Source organism: Lutra lutra, chromosome 2 (genome assembly GCF_902655055.1).
Source record: "Lutra lutra chromosome 2, mLutLut1.2, whole genome shotgun sequence".
In the NCBI taxonomy this organism is placed as follows: domain Eukaryota; kingdom Metazoa; phylum Chordata; class Mammalia; order Carnivora; family Mustelidae; genus Lutra; species Lutra lutra.
The window spans coordinates 57042432-57062074 of record NC_062279.1 but is presented as its reverse complement, the minus strand read 5'-3'; the positions used below and the strand labels follow the sequence as shown (position 1 = coordinate 57062074).

The 19643-nt window shown below is 39.6% G+C and overlaps 1 protein-coding gene across 2 annotated transcripts in view; it reads right to left on the bottom strand.

Annotated features, from left to right (window-relative positions):
- Positions 1-19643, bottom strand: part of KIF13B (kinesin family member 13B) — a 204187-nt gene that overhangs the window by 134212 nt on the left and 50332 nt on the right. For both annotated transcript variants that reach the window (XM_047717469.1, XM_047717470.1), the window contains exon 3: positions 2797-2809. In XM_047717469.1, coding sequence (XP_047573425.1) covers positions 2797-2809 — 13 coding nt within the window. The remainder of the gene's footprint in view (positions 1-2796; positions 2810-19643) is intronic.

Here is a 19643-nt window from a genome sequence, read left to right as displayed (position 1 = left end):
CTGTTGAGTTTGGAGTTGGCAGGAGATTGCATCCGACTGAACTCACAAGGCCACCTGGACCAACGATCTAAAAGTTAATTTTTTAAAGAAAGGAGATTAGATTAAGGTGGTATATTAAGTGTGCATGCCTATATCCCGCTGCTACCTGAAATTAGCTCAAAATGATGCAGGGAGAGATGAAGGGAAAGGGCCAAAAGGAGGAAGAAGAGGGGAAAAGACAATTAAGTTTTTGAAAGCTAGACTGCTTGCTTTACCTACAGAGAAATTGAGACTTCCTAAAAAATAGTTGCAGTGAGACCGATGAGGTTTAGGACAGGGTGGAGTGGGGGCCACATGGAGACCACAGGCCAAAACACTACAGAAGAAGATGCCTCCAAAGGCAAGACCAGTTCTGGAATAGCGTCAGGAGAACAACTAAATGAGGAACGGGAGGACTCTGGGGGCAACCACCAGGACAACTGGTTAAAAGGTCCTTTAAAGCAGGAAATGATCAGAACACTCTTATCTTTGTGGAAAACAACAGGCAGGGGAGGCATTTGTTCCCTGGAAGGGGGCAGTAATGGGAAAGCTAGGCCCAAAAGGCCAGGCGAAGCCTAGTGGCTGACAAGACCCAGGAAGAGGCAAGAGCCCTGGGGCCCAGAAGCTATCCATTGGCTGAAGCACTGCATTGTACATTACTAATGCTCCACAAGCTTCCAAAGCTAAACATGTTATTTGTCAAGAGTTGCGGCTCACTGTGTTAGCAACACTCCCAACAGGGAGAGGAAGAAAAGGAAAAGGAAGATGGCAGGTGGTCTCAAAGGACCGTGTATCACAATTTCAGGCAGGGGCTGCTTTTCAAGCTATACTCGTCAGCTGTAGTGAGGATCATTACAGCATGGTGAGAATAAATAAAGTGTGAAGTCCAAATTAGGTTTCTTCTGTTCTTTCAACTCTTGTCTCTTATAATTTTATTTAATTCTGTTCTTAACAAGGTTACATAGAAATTATCCTGCTTCTTTTTTTGTAAGCTTAGCTCTCACTTCAAAGATGCCATCAACTGTATGTGTGTACTTATCAAAGAGCAGGCTCTACATGGCACTCCTCTCTCGATTATTACGGGTTTTCTTTCTTCCTTTTTTTAATTTAGGGATTTCCTTAACAACTGTATTTCTGAATCTCAGTTCCAGTAGAGAAGCTACCATTAAAGTAACCATTACAAGAGTCGATACAGGTGCTACGCCCTGTTCATGGGCCGCTGAGGTACAAAGAATGAAGAACCTGATGGCTGGCAGGTGGGGAAGCTGGGAGTGGAAACCGGCCTTTCCGCCAGGGGGCTGTTTATCACTAGGCTGGCTTGGCTCCATTCCCCAAATTATATGAAAGCACTGCAGCCTGGTACAAAGTTAGGAACTAATGAACACTTAGTTCTTACCTACAATACTGAATAGTCCTCTTTAAGTTCTAGCAGTTTTGCAATTATAGGAATCTTTAAGTTGTTATAGGAATCATCATCCAAGAATTTCCTAAAGCAGACAAACCCTTTTTTTTCTAAATATTATTCCTTTAAAATTTAAAAAAAAAAACCTTTTTTCAACAACAGTAAAGGAAAACACAGTGCGCAAAGTCAAACACAAAAACATAAAAGTAAAAAATAAAAGTCTCCCCATTCACCAAGCATACCTCTCCCTAGACATAACCACTATGTTAGTAATGTGGTGTTGATCCTTCCATACTTTTTATGTCAAGTCAACAATCTCTCTCAACATTAAGACACAACTGAATTAAATAACACATGAACAGTTTTTAAATGTTGTATAACATTTCCTCACATCTTTACTGCAATCTCCAGTCTCCAGCTCCATCAAAAAAAATCAGAAAACAGAAATAATCCAAAACCTTTTCAGAAAAAAGATGAAAAATCAGAAAACAGAAATAATCCAGAACCTTTTCAGAAAAAAGATTAAAAGATAAAAAATAAATATGATTTTTTACATATATAAAGAAATCCAGTGCTATATTAAACTATTAAAAAACATTACTCAAGTCCCCAAGAACCGTCTCTATACATATTTTAGCAACAATAGAAAATGGAATTACAATTCAACTTCAGACTCAAAAACAAAATCCCAAGAATGTAGATATTTCCTGACGAGTTCCAAGTAATGGCAGCAAATGGTCAATTCAAAAATATAGTCCTTGTGTCCACTTTCACAAACCTATAAACTCCTTAAAAGATACAAGAACTGACGCACTCCCCTGAAGTTTCTTTAGAATCTGGGCTCAAATCTAAAATGAAAGCACATTTGCCTGAAGAAACTGTGGGCCAGGGCAGCTTTCTGTTGGCCTGAGAATGTGTCCCCAGCTGTCTGGGGAACAACATAGATGAGTCTGCCTAGCACGGTACTGACCACAGTCTGGAACGACCAGTTTCGAGCCAATCCATGGTGAACAGTGGAGCACAAAAGGAATCTGTGTTGTAGTTGCCAGGAAACTGGCCAGAATTGGTCAAAGTACAAATACAGCTTTTCCATAAACCTCCAGGCCCTCCCATGCCAATAAATGATTTCGGGTTTATGAACAGGCTGACAGCTTGCATTACTTTTACAAAAATGACAAGAGAGAATTCTTTTCTGAGAAGAAAATTATCAACCCTTCAAAAATATGCACATAAGCTGTGAAGTGTGTAAACCTGGCGATTCACAGACCTGTACCCCTGGGGATAAAAATATATGTTTATAAAAAATAAAATTAAAAAAAAATGCACGTAAGATCTTTACAAGCATTTTTTGCATAATAATAAAGCAAATCTCTTACCTTTGGCTGGCTTCTGCATTTCCAAAAGAGATGCCATTGTGGACATGAAGGAAGAAGGAGAGAGTTCAAAAAAAAATTTCTTTTGGTTAGAAGACAATTTTGACAGGTAAAATGATAATAAATACCATGTAAATTTTTAGCAAGAATACAAAATATTAACTTTGAAATCAAATAGCAATTTAAAATAAAGGAGAAATGAATACCTATGAACTAGTAGGGTAGAGTCCTTAATTATAGAAAACTAACTTGCATCTCTCAAGAAGAAAAAACATTATCTGAGCCCTGGATAATTTTTAAAGTCCTAATATTTCTGCCTTATGCATTCTGCTTATCCTTATAGCAGTCTTGTAAATATATAATTTAAGGAGTCTTTACTTTTTATCATCTGACTTTGCTTCCAAGTAGTTTTCTCTGCTTTGATACAGCAGCAGCTCACTATATAGGCCCCTCTATAAAAAAACAAATTCTGGGGTCACCTGGGTGGCTCAGTGCATTAAAGCCTCTGCTTTCGGCTCAGGTCATGATCTCAGGGTCCTGGGATCAAGCCCCACATTGGACTCTCTGCTCAGCGGGGAGCCTGCTTCCCCCCTCCCCCTCTGCCTACTTGTGATCTCTGTCTGTCAAATAAATAAATAAATAAATAAATAAATAAATAAATAAATAAATAAATAAATATTCTTAAAAAAAAATCTGCTCTGGCTAAGAAAAAATGGTTTTATTAAAGAAACAACTAATTTTTTGCCAGTGAATTACTACTTACTCACTTATTCCCTATTGATCTATCTTACCCAGGTGCTTCTAACCTCCCTCACCCCAAAACTGTGACTCATAACTCCTCAGGGAACAGAGATAAAACTAAACCCAGTATACTCTGGAGATAGTTTTAAACTTAGAGAAAAGCTGCAAGAAAAGCACAAAGAACTCCCTTCACCCAAATTCACCAAGTGTTAACATTACCACAGCTACTATATCATTCCCCCCTCCGCCTCCCCTCCTCCATACACAGATAGATAATATACACACACATACATAATATACATATTAGTTCCCTCCTAATCATCTGAGAGTAAGCTGCAGACATGTCTCTTTATGTGAAACACTTCATTATCTAATTCCTTAATACAATGATGTTCACTTTCATAACCATGGTACAATGTCAAAATCAAAAAACTAAGGAATAAAGGAAAGAACTTTAGAAACCAGACAAAAACAATAACTGGAGCTTCAGGAATAACTGTTCTCTCTCCAAGGACCAAATGTCAACTCAAACCTAAAACCTGAAAGGAAACTGAACACAGAAGTATTTCCTTCTAATTGTCAATATAACTTTTGTCCCTCTGTCTCATAAAAAATTTTCTTCTAAAAAAAACTTAATACTAATTTGCATCAAATGATTTCAGGTAAGAACATGAAAACACCAAGGAAAGTCTACCAAAGAGTGACACTTGTCCAACAGATTCTTGGGTGACAGCTGATGTGGCTGACATATAAAAGAAAGTACTGGGGCGCCTGGGTGGCTCAGTGGGTTAAGCCGCTGCCTTTGGCTCAGGTCATGATCTCAGGGTCCTGGGATCAAGTCCCACATCGGGCTCTCTGCTCAGCAGGAAGCCTGCTTCCCTCTCTCTCTCTCTCTCTGCCTTCCTCTCAGTCTACTTGTGATCTCTCTCTGTCAAATAAATAAATAAATAATCTTAAAAAAAAAAAAAAAAAAGAAAGTACTTTCTCTGGAATATGAGATATGGAAAAACTTCCTGACAAAAAGACCTGTGAGATAACAGTAGAGGTCACTGATGCATGCTATCATCTTTGTTCCTTCCTTTTTTGTTTCTCAGGGCTTTGTTGTTGCTGTTGTTGTTGACTATATTCAATGCTATTACGTTAATTTCAGGTGGTCAACTAGTGACTGCACAAGTTTCTACACTATACTGTGCTCACCCCAAGTGTGGCTACCATTTGTCACCACACAATGCTGTTACAGTATCACTGACTGTACCCCTGTGCTGCGCCTTTCATCCCCATGACTTACTCATTTCGTAACAAGAAGCCTGTATCTCCCACACCCCTTCACCCATTTTGCCCATCCATGCCCCCTTTCCCTCTGGCAACCATCAATTTGTTCTCTATATTTATAGCTCTGATTCTGCTTTTTGTTTACTTACTCATTTAATTTTAGTTTTTTTAGATTCCACATATGAGTAAAATCATATGGTTATTTGTCTTTTTCAGTTTTACAGTTGAGAAACTTAAGGCTCAGAAAAGTTAAATGAACCTATCCAAGACACAATAATAAGCAGCAATGGGATGTCAAACTAAGTCTTCTGATTCCCAAAGTCCACATTCTTCCCCTCTTCCACACGGATGGAAACAGCCTCGTCAAGTTTCTTCTAGACTTAATCTATGAGTCATACATTAACAACTGTTCTTGCTAACAGAAACCTTTCTCAATGTATTAATTTCCTTCATTCTAATTATTACCAATAAAAGGTTACCACCTAGTGCTTATGCCAGTGTAAGTTTACTTAAACTCCAGACTGTCTTTTCTGAGGGAAAAATAAGATATTTAATATGATATTTCAAGTTTAAATATTCTATGTAAAAATCAGCTCTTCCTAAGAGACAATCAACAAATACAAAATTCAATAATACAGGACACATCACAGAAGAATCCATGAGACTAACCTGAATTCAGGACCTAATAATAAAAACAGAAACAAACCAGTAGATTAATTACAGAGCTAAGTTTCCAGCTAGGGATTCTGGTGACTACATCAGTCAAGCTCAAATAACCTACAGAGCCACTGGAAACCCAAAGATGTAATTACAGCTCCACACAAAAATAAATAAGTAAATTAATTAATGAAACAAAACCTTTCAAGGTATAGTTGCAATCCAATATGGTAATGGCTAACTTCTCCCCAAATCCCTTATTTAGAAACCTTAGCTATCCAGCTTACGGCAGAGATTCAGGAAGCAAAGAAAACCAGTTCTGACCAATCAAAAGAGCCATCACAAAGTAAAAACATGAAAGTCTTAGTTTCTATCAGCTGAGTTGAATTACTTGTTTTTGTTGTTGTTATTGCTTAACTTCATTTTAAAACCTTCAGACTCACAAAACATTCCAAAAAATAGTACAAAGAATAGTACATACAAGAAAATAGTACAAAGTACAAATATGGGTGTATCCTTCACCCAGCTTCCCCAAATGTGGATGTTTTATATAACCACAGTCATTATGATCAAAACCAGGGAATTAACTATCAACACAAACCTTATTAAACAATCTAGAACGAACCTTAAACAAACGTTTTGCCAACTGTATCCCACTGATGTCCCTTTTCTGGTCCAGGGATCACACCTTGCACGCGGCTATCTATTTCCTCCTATCTGGGACAGTCTGTCTCTCATGACCCTAACACTTGACGAGTACTGGCCAAATTATTTTGTAGAATGTCCTTCAATGTGGGTTTCTCTTATGCTTCCTCATAACTAAATTTGGGTTATGCGTTTTGGCTGGCACAACACTACAGGTAATGTGCCCTTTTCAGTGCCTCACACCAGAAAGTACACGATGATGGCCATCCATGTCTCCTAACTGAGGATGGTAACTCTATGATCATTTGCTTATGGCTGCATCTACTAGGTTTCTCCATATAACAGTACTAGTTTTCCCTTTGTACATTTTTCTTATTGGGAAAGACTTTGGGACTATATAAATATCATCCCTCATCATACTTTCACCCAAGAATTTGAGCATCATTGATGAATCTTGCCTTCAACAATTACTGTTTCCCAAATGGTGACTGTGTAGTTACTGGAGATGTTAACAGCCCAGGTAGATCCACATGGACAGATGTCCTTTTTAGGAAGAGGTAAACTTGGGAAACAAATGATTTAGTAGCACAGTTTGAGTAGAACAGTTATTTAGGGAGAAGCTACTCATCTCCTTCTTTTTACTGACCTGGTTTATCGGTATAGCTCATTTCTCATTTAAATAATACATTACATCATAAAATTAAGTCCAATTACACTTGTAATTTTTTAAATGTCACAATATGAAGAATAAATTTAATGACTATTTTATATAAATTGTGATCTTTGGAAATGTTTACTGATACTTTTGACCATAATAATATACACTACCACTGAAAGAATAGCTCAAAGAACTAGAAATAACATAGCTGGATGCAGGGAAGACTCAAGGAAGACATGATGTCATCTTCAGATTTGAGGAGGCTCACACATTTGACCATAATAAAAATAAAATCTATATTGGATCCAAAATAAACCACACAACATCCAGTACATGTAAAACATAGAGCAGTATCAGCAGAATTATAAGTTACAAATCAATTATGCTGTCCAACTACCAAAAGTGAACATAATATCCAAATATCAACACCTCTTTTAATTTTAAAGATTTACGTTTCTGAAACCTTCACAATTAGAAATATTTGGAATCTCTGTTTTAACAGGATCTCTCTCCAACTCACTCCATAACGGATGTATACATCACAAAGAGCTTATTCTGATACAGCCGTACTACGTAATGATATTGTTGCTTTTTTCAGACTTAGCTGGCAGTACCAGCAACCAAACAACAATCTGTGTGATGATCGTTATTTTTCTCTTGGTCATCCCTCCCCTGATGTGCTTTCTGCACAAGGAATAAAGCTGGATATGACTAAAATTTTCAACACTGACTAGACTCACCAAAGAGTCAATCTTTGCTTATCTCGCCAGCTTTAGTAAGTACAAACATCACTAAAAGGCCTGTTTAGTGCTTCATTGACATTTGGAGTACTCACTTCAGTTTTGAAGAATAAATTTTAAAAGCATTATTGATAAAGTAGAATATCTAGGAGAACAGGATATATAGGAAGGTTTGAAAACATTACCACTGAAAGAATAGATGAAAGGACTAGAAATAATGTAGCCGGGCGCAGGGAAGGCTCAAGGAAGACATGATGCCACCTTCAGATTTGAGGAGGCTCACACATTTGGAGGTAGGAGGAGAAGCAGACTTGTTCTAGGTCAGCTTAGAGGCTGAATTTGGTAGGATCCACTGGAGAAAGCTAAAAGAAGAGAGATATCTCTCCAATACAAGAATAATTAACACTGTGTTAAATGGCCAGCTCCCATGTGTGGAACTATATGACAAGAGAAAAGTAGCTGATGAGGATGTTGTGGAAGGAAGGAGAAATTATACACTGGATCACTTGTAGAGCTCTCTTTATCTAGAATAAGAACACCAACACCAAGCATTCAACAAGTTCTACTTCTAGTTATTTCTAGCACAGATACTTGCAGATACCTGGTACATCAGAGGCAAACCAAGTTACTGGTCAAGAATCGTCTCCCACATTACAGCTCTAGAGGATTCCTCCTCTCCAGCAAGCTAGTGGACGTCCTATCCCTAATACTTCTGTATTCCACAGACCTACACTCATAATGCCACTCCCTCAGACATCTCTGTTTGTTCAAGCCCTACCCCATGAGAAAACCCAGATCAAACTTTAGCTCCCTTAAGAAACCTTCCACAAGAACCCCAGCCGAAAGTGAGTTTTCCTCCCCTAATTCCTCCCATAGTCAAAACTATCCATAGTGCTCACATCCTACCTATTATTTGGTCACATGATATAAGCTTTTTAATACATGGGTCACCTCCTTAGCCAGACTATAAGCTCTAAAGACAGAGTATACCTCTCCTCATTTATCAGTATAGAGCCAACACAAGGCTCTTTGTTATTCAGCAAGCTCTCCCTATGGCCTGGCCTCTGCTTCTGTCTTAGCCGCAATCCAGTGCTGTCTGCCTTTCGCCCACCCTGACCACCTCCAACTGGCCCTGGGTGCCCAGTTTTCTAGCCTCGGGACTTTCATTCATGATTTTCTTTCTGCCTTGAAATCTTGAGGCTAACTCCTATCCATACGTTGTTTCTCAGCTTAATTATTATTTCCCTACCTTTATCTCTCTTAAGCATCCAATCTAAATTAGGTTCCTTATGTTACACTCAAACGCATTTATTCCCAATAGAATAAAACCATTTCCACCACCATTTCTGCTCTCTAAAATCATCCCCCAAACAATAAAACAAACAAAGAACAAATACAAACCTCATCTTCAAAGAAACTAGAAGATAACTATAATGAAACACATTACATGAAGACAGAAATGCATCCAGGGAATGCAAGGAAAGATCAGAAATGCGTGGTGCGGAATATCCCAGAAGTTGAGTGGGGAGAGGGCCTTAAAAAAAGGAAGAACATTTGGGTCACTATCTCTGATATGCAGTTCTTGCTTTAGATCAAGAGAAAAAGACAGTTTGATAATCCTCTTCTACAAGAATCTTTCCCCCACACAAACTATAACTGGTTGAGAACAGAGGAACATCCAAAAAATATGGCCACTGAACCACAAAGGGCATATTTTACAATCACAAAACTTTAGAAACATGAAAACTCCTGTTTATAAATTCCACAATTTCAATCACCAACACTGGGGTAGCGTAATTCAAAGAAGACACTCACTATTAACTCTGTCATTTGCAAATCACCTGCTTCTTCCCATCTGTCAAACACACAAACAGAGTAAATTTTAATCTACTGTCCACTTGTGCTCTAAGAATGTTTAAATCTGGTCAAAGATTTAAAACAATATTGGTGAACTTGGTGGGGGGGTTGAAATATATTTCATATCTATGTTAACAGAATAGTACATATTCATTTTAATAATTACATGTTAAAATAACTCCAAGGTATGTACAGATTAGGCTAGATTACTGAAAGACTAATTTTAGACTCCAAAAAAGAAATAATTACTTCTCTCAGTATTTCTGGGTATCTCTGATTTCTAATTTTATGAACCCATATTTCTCCAGTTTTATTGTGTTGGATTTCTCCTTGATTGGACAGGATTTAACAGAAAAAAGTTTTTACTGAGCATGAAATTAACTCTCTTGTCCCCTTACTCTTTCTATCCAGATGCAAACCTCAGTCTCCAAACCAGGAGTCACACATTTAAGGTCCACAGGCCCAAATACAGCCCATAGCTATCTTTTCTTTAGTCCTCACAGTATTGACCAAGAGTCAAAAATCAGAAGATCCCACATCAAGAATTCCCTTAAAAATTGAGAGGATCTGGAAACACGAAGCCTAAATTCCCACACATCACGACTGTCTTCCATGTGGATCTATCTGCCAGGTGGCAGCTGGAGTTTTAAATTCTTGCTATTAAAGAAAGTAGAACGGGGTTTTTATACATGCTCAAAACAGAGGCTTAGAAATTCATAAAAGTGGGCGCCTGGGTGGCTCAGTGGGTTAAGCCGCTGCCTTCGGCTCAGGTCATGATCTCGGAGTCCTGGGATCGAGTCCCGCATCGGGCTCTCTGCTCAGCAGGGAGCCTGCTTCCTCCTGTCTCTCTGCCTGCCTCTCTGCCTGCTTGTGATCTCTCTCTGTCAAATAAATAAATAAAATCTTTAAAAAAAAAAAAAAAAGAAATTCATAAAAGTAAAGAGAATGTTTCTAAATCCAATCCCAAGAACCTACGTAGAGTGCCTTCACAACTCTATCAGGACTACACCACTGACTCTGCCCACTGAACTAAATAAGACAATCCTGATATCTCCACACACAATCCTGGCTATCAAATCCTAAACATGGAATCCCAAACTCAAATGTCATATGCAGTAATAATGTCATTACAGTTAGTAGCTATGAAATAGAATTAAAGCTAAAGCTGATCTTCACTATAAGCAATAATAGGCCTAGAATTCACACTTGAAGTGGAAATGCTGTGGGCTTTAAGGAAAAGAGTATATATCTGATGCCTGGTGCACGTACATTTATGCATGCTCAATTCTGATTCATGAAGCAATGTTAACTTGGGGTTTATGTCAGCGAGCAGGTTGAGAAAAACTGTAATTTCTAGCTCATTACTATAATTACTGTCCAAATCCAATGCTTAGCAAAGATCTCTTTAGCTTCCTTAAGTGGAAACTCAATTTACAAGCATTCCCCAACTAAATACTTCACTATTTACAAGGGTAAGAACTGCTTAGCTAACTAACTGAAGATTGCTGTGTTTATCCTTCTCCTGAGATATGACTTTGATCTTTGAAACGTCTTTCAAACCCATCCCTTCTTCCCTTCCCACATTCACTCTTTCCTTCAATAATATTTACTATCTATGATAAGCCAGGTCCTAATCTCAGTACCTTGCAAAACTGCACTGAACAAATCACAAAAAAATCCCAGCTCTCAGCGCTTAAATTCTACTACAACTGAATGAATGAGTGAATATGTAACATAATAGTGCTATGGGGGAAAAAATAAAGCAGGAAAGACAAGGAGGGAGTGAAGCTGGGGTTGACTTTTTTTTTTTAAGATTTTTTTTTAAGATTTTATTTATTTATGTGACACAGAGAGAGATCACAAGTAGGCAGAGAGGCAGGCAGAGAGAGAGATGGGGAAGCAGGCTCCCCCCTGAGCAGACAGCCCGATGTGGGGCTTGATGTGGGGCTCGATCCTAGGATCCTGAGATCATGACCTGAGCCAAAGACAGAGGCTTAACCCACTGAGCCACCCAGGTGCCCCTGGGGTGGACATTTTAAACAGGGTGGTCAGGAAAGGCTTCGTAGAGTGGCATTTGCACAGAGGCCTAGGGAAGGCAGAAAGCTTATGGAGAGGCAGGAGACACAGCGACAGCCTATTTCTTCATCTGCTCTAGGTCTACCCACCACAGAGCTTCCTACCGGTGCCCCCACTGCCTCCTCCTCTCTCGTCTCCACAACTCTGCACTCAGCCACTACATATCTAAACCACATGTTTCAGCAGGTCATAATTCTCCCTAAAACCAGACAGGAATCTCCCAACTATCTTGATGTTAATGGCTTGCTAAAAGACAGCATTGGTCTCCGGGCACCTTGTAGGCCCTCTTTAGCATATGAAAACTCTGTTGAAACCTCCCTTTCCCTCCCCTTCCCCCAACCGCAGGGTACATAACCTACCATCCCTCACATCCCGGAGCAGCAGCTCTTCCTGCCCACAGGTCCTGTCCCCGTGCTTTAATAAACCACCATTTTGCACCAAAACAAAACAAAACAAAACAAAACCCTTCATTGGCTCCCTAGCCCCTAGAAGATAAAATCCACTCCTCAAGCAGGGAAGGCTCTAATGCACATTTGTGCACTCTCCATAAATGTTAGATATCATCATTACTGTGATTTCAGTCACGATGCAACATTAACTTGGGGTTTAACCTCTTCCCACCTCCCAAGCCTCACTCTCCTAGTGCTCCTCCCCCAGTGCCTTGTGCTTTACACATATTTGGACATGTCACGTCCTTCAGGCTTGGTTACTTTTGTACTTTTGGTGACCTGTGTACTTCCTCCCACTTTTCGGCCTGGTGATGGCCTTCTTGTCCAAAAAAACCAAAAAGGTACTGTCTCCATCCATTTTTAGGAACTTATAAGTTCCCCAGGTCTTCTTTCCCAACAAAGTGTTGTAGCTGTTATTTCCTCCCCTTGATTACAAGCTCCTTGAGAACACAGGGCATGTTTCATTCTTCTTTGTTTACCCAGTCCTGGCATAGGTAGGCACTCCATGATGCTTGTTGGAATTTGCCATGAGATGATGAGCTTATCTAAATTGTTCAGTTGTTAAATTAACTCCTGATTTACACTATCCCCAAGGTCTCTATAATTCTTCTAGTGTCCTGATCCTCATCCAAAAAATATTTGTTATGAGATACATACAGTTATATATCTTTTTAGCCAGATTAGAATACCATTTACCAACTATTCAGAATATATTTGAATCAAAAGCAAAAAATGCTTCCAGAAACAGAAAAAAAAGGACACCATGCTTTTCTCTACAGAAGAGAAAATCTTCTCTCAGCTCAAATCAATCTCAGTTGATCTCAGCTCAGGTCATGATCTCAGGGTCATGAGTTCAAGCCCTGTGCTGGGCTCCATTTTGGGCATGGAGCCCACTTTAAAAAAAAAAAAAAAAAAGGAAAGAAATTAAATAAGGTACAAGTCCTTTCTGTCAAGAAGCTCTTCATGTTCATCATGAAAAAGATTCTAAAGCCATATATCTTCCATTGTTATTCCCCGCCCCCACCCCTGGTCAGGGAAATCAGGTGTGTTTCAGAAAGTTTTTCATAAAACAACACTGAAATGATAAAAAGTTCAACCTTTTTGCTAGAGAATGAGCTTATTCCTCAGTATCACAGAATGGTGACTTACCTAGCAAATCACCTCCTGTGATACTGCATAAAAATGGTGCTGTTTAAACACCTTTACATATGTATTTGTTAACAGTGACTCCTACAATATAGGGAAACATGTAATAGTCCAAAATTCACATGAACAAAATACTGAATTATAGTAACACCATGAGGAAATTGTTAAATATGCATGAAAATAAGTGAGATTTTTGGTCCATGGATGGCCCTCAGTGGGTCTGTGAACTCCCGAATTTTTTTTTCTGGGCAGAGGAGCTATAACTTTCAGATTCTCTAAAGAGTCTAAAACTCAAAAAAGGTTAAGAAAGAGTGCTATAGAGACATTCTCCTAAGAGCTGTGGAGCTTCATGTCCTCACCCATGTTTGGCTTAAAAGACTGAATTGACAATGAATGGCCAGACCGTATAGACACTGAAACCTACAACTTCTGTGGCAACTGACCCAGAACAGTCAGGAATTGGTCAGTGACTGCCAGCTTTCCTATTTTTTGCCCCTGCTTGCAACTCAAGACCAGCCAGAAAAAAAGCCAAATATACTCCCAAACCAACCACAAATAACATCTGCTTCTAGTTAACCGGTCTCCAGCTTCCTCACGCCAACAACCTTCATCAGAAGCACACCTGAAACCCTCCTTTTTTTTCTTTTCCTTTTTTTTTTTAAACTATAAAGCTTTTGTGCTCCCCTGCCTGCCTCTGAGTCTTTGCCTAACTCAACTGACAGTAGCAGACTCCCTTGCTATAGTAAACATTGAACAAAGAGCCTCTATTTGTTCGCATTTGCATGCTCTTAGTTTAATATCCACAGGCTGATTAGCTAACATTTTAGATAACTAAGAAAGGCACTGAGGACCAAATATAAATGAAAGGCATCAAGACAATAAGAAAATAACACTATCTCGCAAATTTATATTTCTGTTATAAGGTACTCTGAAAAGAAACCAAAAAGAAATGATCAAAGGAGGAAAACCAGGTTGAGAGTGGCATCACACGAGTTTCAAGAAGGAAGGAGCATAAGCAGTATCAATTACTACTAAGAGATCAAGCAAATTAAAGGGGGAGGAGTGGAGTGGGTGTAGGAAGCTCTTTTTGGTCTGTCTCCCAATTTTGATGGGGGCCCAGCCACACTTCATTTACTCTCTGTGGCTTACAGTGGACCAACCTGCCCAAGCCTCAGAAATTTAAGAAAAAAGCTCTTTCTACCTTATGGTGCATCCCAGACCAGCATTAGTCAAATGTCACAAAAGCCAATGCAAGGGGAGGCTGACACAGTGGTCTCCAAAAGTCCAATTTAAAGAGCAATTCAAAGACCTGCTTTAATTACACTCCTAGAGCTCATTTCCCCTGTGATTCTGTGAGACAACTCTTCACTCAGGCTCTCCTCCACAGGCAGGATACAACTTGCAAGATACCCTATTGTTGCTTCTGTTCTCATAGCTCATCATCCGGATCCGACACAAGCTTTGGGCAGGTACCTAGATGGTGAGCCTCCTGTTCATTCCAGCTGCTAGGGCTGAAAAGAATCTAGGGTTAGCTCTTAAAGGATCACTAATCTGCCCTGAGAGCCACAAAGCGGTACAATTGGTAAAGACTACAGTGGATCCAGGAATGAATGAGAAGTAATTAAACAGAGCGTACTGTATTATCTGAAAGCTCGCTAGATCTTGAAAGTTCTCATAACAAGAAAAACATTTTGAACTATGTACAGTGATGGAGTTAACTAGACTTACTGTGATCATTTAGTAATACAAATATGAAATCATGTTGTACACATAAAACTATAAGGTCAATTATATCTCAAAAAATAAAAGAGGGTCATGGGCTCAAGAGGATAGAATCTAAATGTAAAAGTTCATAGGAACATTATTCATTATACTTTTTTTTGATTGCCAAAAAAACATGAATTCCAGGTACCTTTCCAGAGCACAAAGCCAGTCCTGTAAGCCATCACCCCTTACACAGAAAGGGCTGTGTGGTTAAAAGTTTTCTGTAGGGAACAGCAGCACAGGAATTTGTTCTGCTCCTTTCCAGGTGAAGCCACACCCAAACCCACCCAATACCACTTCCAGCCTCACTGCCCAAAATAATGACCCCCCCCCCCCCCCAGGGAACACCACATTTCCCCAAACTTATAGTACTCCATTTTGTTTAGTTTGACAGAAACAAAATGTGTGTGGCTGATAACATCTGTTGCAAACAAACTAATGAGAACCCAAAGGAAATATCTCATCTTAAGACTACTAAAATGAGTTCTGAGACATTTTCCTACCATGGTGATTCAAAATAATGTGAAGCACCTTATTCCTTGTCCTTTTCCTTTAACTTCTTACCAAATGTATTTGACCCCTCTTTTGAATGGGGAATATAAAAAAAAAAAATAAGTTTCCAGCAAGTCTTCATCAACATATGAGGTACAACTGGAGTACAAATGTTCCAGAATAACAGTATTAATTTTCATTTGCTCGAGCAATTTACCTACTATGTGCAGCTGGAGGAAGAGCTGCACCATGTTAAGCTAATCTACTGAACAGGACACACAGTTGTATGTCTGTGCACTTCACAAAGGCACCTGGCCCAGAGGTTCGGCAGGAATTCAAGCACATCCCCCGCTACAAGGACCAAGCAGTAAAAGGGTCATAGCAAAGCAAGGAGCTCAAAGACAAAGGCACCATTTGCTTTTCCCAAGGCTGGGACAGCTCAGGAGGGAGGCTATTTCTAATTGGCCTGGCCAGAGGGGCCACCTTTTTCTTCATTTGCACAAAAGCACCATTTGTTATGAAAGCTCTGTAGAGGACTCTGACTTCCAATAATTGTCTGCCATAGGAGCTACAGGAAATGTCTCTCCTCGATATTCAACAAGGTAGCCAATGTAAATCTGAAACTCTAGCTAAGACACAATAACTGGTTCTAGCTCTCCTACCACAAACAAGAAAACTGCACAAAGGATATGACACAAATGTTGTCAAAAAACAGGGACCAGGCAGTGAGGGATTATGATCTTGGGGAGAAGGCAAATGAGTGAGAGGGACCCTACAACTGCCCAGGCATTCTACCTAGAGACATTCTGTACAGGAAGAGGGAACCAAGCCAGAACAGGATGGCCTGGGCTGAGGTGGTTAATACTGGGCATCTGAGGCAGCTGGACGTTGCTGGCCAGAGAGAAGGAACAGCCCAGATGAACTCCAGGAAGGTGCAGTGGCCCCCTACTGTCTCTGACTGAATACTGAATTGTACATGCAAAAGGGGAGACACCCACAGGACATAAAACTATCTGGGAAAGAACTACTGTGGAAAAGTAGATGTACACTGAACAATTTGCAGAGCTCACACAGGGCTCAGAGGCATGAGTTACAACCAGCCACAGTGGACAGATGTCCTTGAACACTAAGGGACATTTGGTAGAGCCCAAAAAGGCCACAAATCAGGTGTACAGCTAAACTTGCCCTAGAATAAAGGCTACTCTGGCCCCAACCTAACAAAGCTTAAAAAACAGGCCACGATCCAGGTGACACACAAGTAAATTACCCACGCTGTGAGAACATTCCCATCACTCCAGAAAGTTCCCTCATGACTGACTGCAGTCAATCCCAGGACCTAATCGCAGGCCCAGGCAACCACTCATCTGCTTTCTGCCCTTCATCTTTTCTAGACATTCCATAGAAATGGAAGCCTACAATGTGTGGTCTTTTGCATCCGATGTCCTTTACTTAGCATGTTTTTGAGGTTCATCCATGTTGTAGCATGTTATCAATTCTTAGTTCCTTATTACTGCTGAATAGTATTTAGTTTATCTGTTCACCAGTTGAGAAGAATCTGGATTGTTTCTGGCTCGGCGCTATTATGAATAGTGCTGCTGTGAACATTCAAAAACAAATCTTGGGCACTTATTTTTACTTCTCTTGAAGAGATGTCTTCTTGAAGGAATGTCAGGTCATAGGGTAGTGTACATCTACCTTTCCAGAGACAATCAAGCTGTTTTCCCAAGTATATGCACTGCTTCCCATTCCCAGGTGCAGGTGAGAGCTACAGTTGCTCCCCATCTGCACCATCACTGAATATTGTCTGTCTTGTATACAGCCATTCAAGTGGGTGTGGAGTGGCCTCTCACTGAGATTTTAATTTACATTTCATAATGACCAATGGGATTGAGTCTTTTAAGAGGTGCTTATGTTTCACTGCAAAGAATAGAAAGATTCTCTGTAATCAAGTTTCTATGCTTACTTTTAGGACTATAAGGATTGACAAACTCCTGGTCAAATCCATACTTTTTCTTTATTCTCATTCATAGTTATTCCTCTGTGCCATTTCTAACTATTATTTCATTCACTTCTTCTACCTCTTTAATCACTTTTTAAAAATTTTTATTTTATTTTATTTCTTTTCAGTTTCCAGAATTCATTGTTTATGCACCACACCCAGTGCTCCATGCAATACGTGCCCTCCATAATACCCACCACCAGGCTCACCCATTCCCCCATCCCTTCCCTTCCATAACCCTCAGTTTGTTTCCCAGAGTCCACAGCCTCTCGTGGTTTGTCTCCCCCTCCAATTTCCCCCAACTTACTTCTCCTCTCCATCTCCTAATGTCCTCCATGTTATTCCTTATGGTCCACCAATAAGTAAAACCATATGATAATTGACTTTCTCTGCTTGACTTATTTCTCTCGCATAATCTCCTCCAGTCCCGTCCATGTTGATACAAAAGCTGGGTATTCAACCTTTCTCATGGAGGCGTAATACTCCATTGTATATATGGACCACATCTTCTTTATCTTTAACCACTTCTGAGCCACTTCACAGTTCTTTCTGTAGACATTCATTTTTATTTCCCTTGGATAGCTAAGAGTAAAACTGCTAGGTCCCATGTTCAGCATATATTTAACTTCACATTTAATACATTTTATGGTTCTTATGTGCAAAACCACCCATTCGAAATTTAGACCAACCTTTTTTGGACCAAGCTCAACATGTATAAGTTAATTTTAGTAAAATGTATTTAATTACTTATGTCCACACTAGATGACTCAACACATACACTCAAATGATTAGGCTAAAACAGTCTTCATTACTTTGTCTCCAGTTTCTATTTAGCATCTATAATCAGATGGCACCATGCACTTAAGTCCTCAAGCAGCTTGCAAGACAGGGGACAAAATAAAACATTAGACATCAAAGACACTGTCTTCATGTCATGTTGCTGGAGGAAATGTACTTTACCCCAGCAGTTAGATAGAAACCCTTCTTCAGTTTGGTTCTGCCTTTCACTAGCTTTGTGATCCTAGTGGTCACTTAACCTCACCAAGCCTCTCTGCTACTTCAGGAATCTGGTGGAATTACTACTCCCTACACAACCTACTTCACACTACTGTACAGTGTCCTGTGTGTGGCAGAAAGAACACTGCTTGGAAACTAAGCAGACTTGGGTTCAAATCTAGGTCCAATAAAGGTCTGTGATCTTCCTGGGTCCAAGCATTATTGTAAGTTTATTCCATGTATTATTTTCTTTAATCCTCACCACAACCCTGAAGTAGATAGATCCTATTACTGCCCCCATTCTAGAAGTGAGGAAGCCAAGGTTCAGAAAGACTGAGTAACTTGCTCAAGGTCAACAATTAAATACTAGACTGGGAATTCTAATCAAGACAGAAGCAGTACTCAGCTGGAGGGACAAAATGAAAACCATACAGGTCTTGTGAGATCATCAACATCACATTTCTTTCCAGGACGAGGTTGCTAAAGCAAATTTTGTGTTGTGGCTCTTCCTTCTGTGTGTTAGTCTTTCATGGTTTTGTTTTGGTCCTCCTTCCTTCCAACATGAAGTCTGGTTTCCTGAATAGGGAAACAAACCCTGTGAAAATGATTCCAGTCCCTAAATAGACTAAATGGTAGGTGGGGAACAGGGGAGGGGAGTTATAGGTACAAAAGATTTGTCAGGCCTGTCTAACAAGAAGCAAAATACATCAATTTTTGTGCAACACAGCAGTGGGAGCTGGGAGTGGGGGCCAACGAGGAAATGTCCTAGAAAAGAAAAAAAGCACCTACATCCTTTGTTTATTTCACATCCTAAGATACAAGCAACAAACTCTTAAACAGTTTATAGCATTCTTCAACTGAGTTAAAATGTTTTGAAGAAAGGAGCAGCAGTCTTTGAATGCATTAGCTTGAAAGACAAAGGCAAAACACTGGAAGCTTCTGAATCCAAATTTAGACTCTTAGAAATAAAAAAATAAATGAGGATATGAATTCTTAAATGTAAAGCTCGATTTGAATACAACATAGAGATAACCAGTACTACCCAGAGGAGGCTTACTGGCAAATTGGTTTTGTGCACTCACCTTCAAAACACGAGTGTGCCTACAGATAACCAGACAAAATACCCAAATATCAATCAGTATTCCTGTTTCCCAGCAGTGTTGAAAGGAGGCCTGCCTAAGAAACCTGCTTGTGTAAAACAGGTAAAATTATTCTTTAAGCATTCAACTAGTTCAAGTCTGTATTTTTCATATTTTTATTAACACTAAAAACTACTTTTTGTTACTGTGTGGCAAATACCTGGCATATTTCAGCTCTAATCTTCACACCAATCCTACATGATAGGTCTTGGGTTCTCT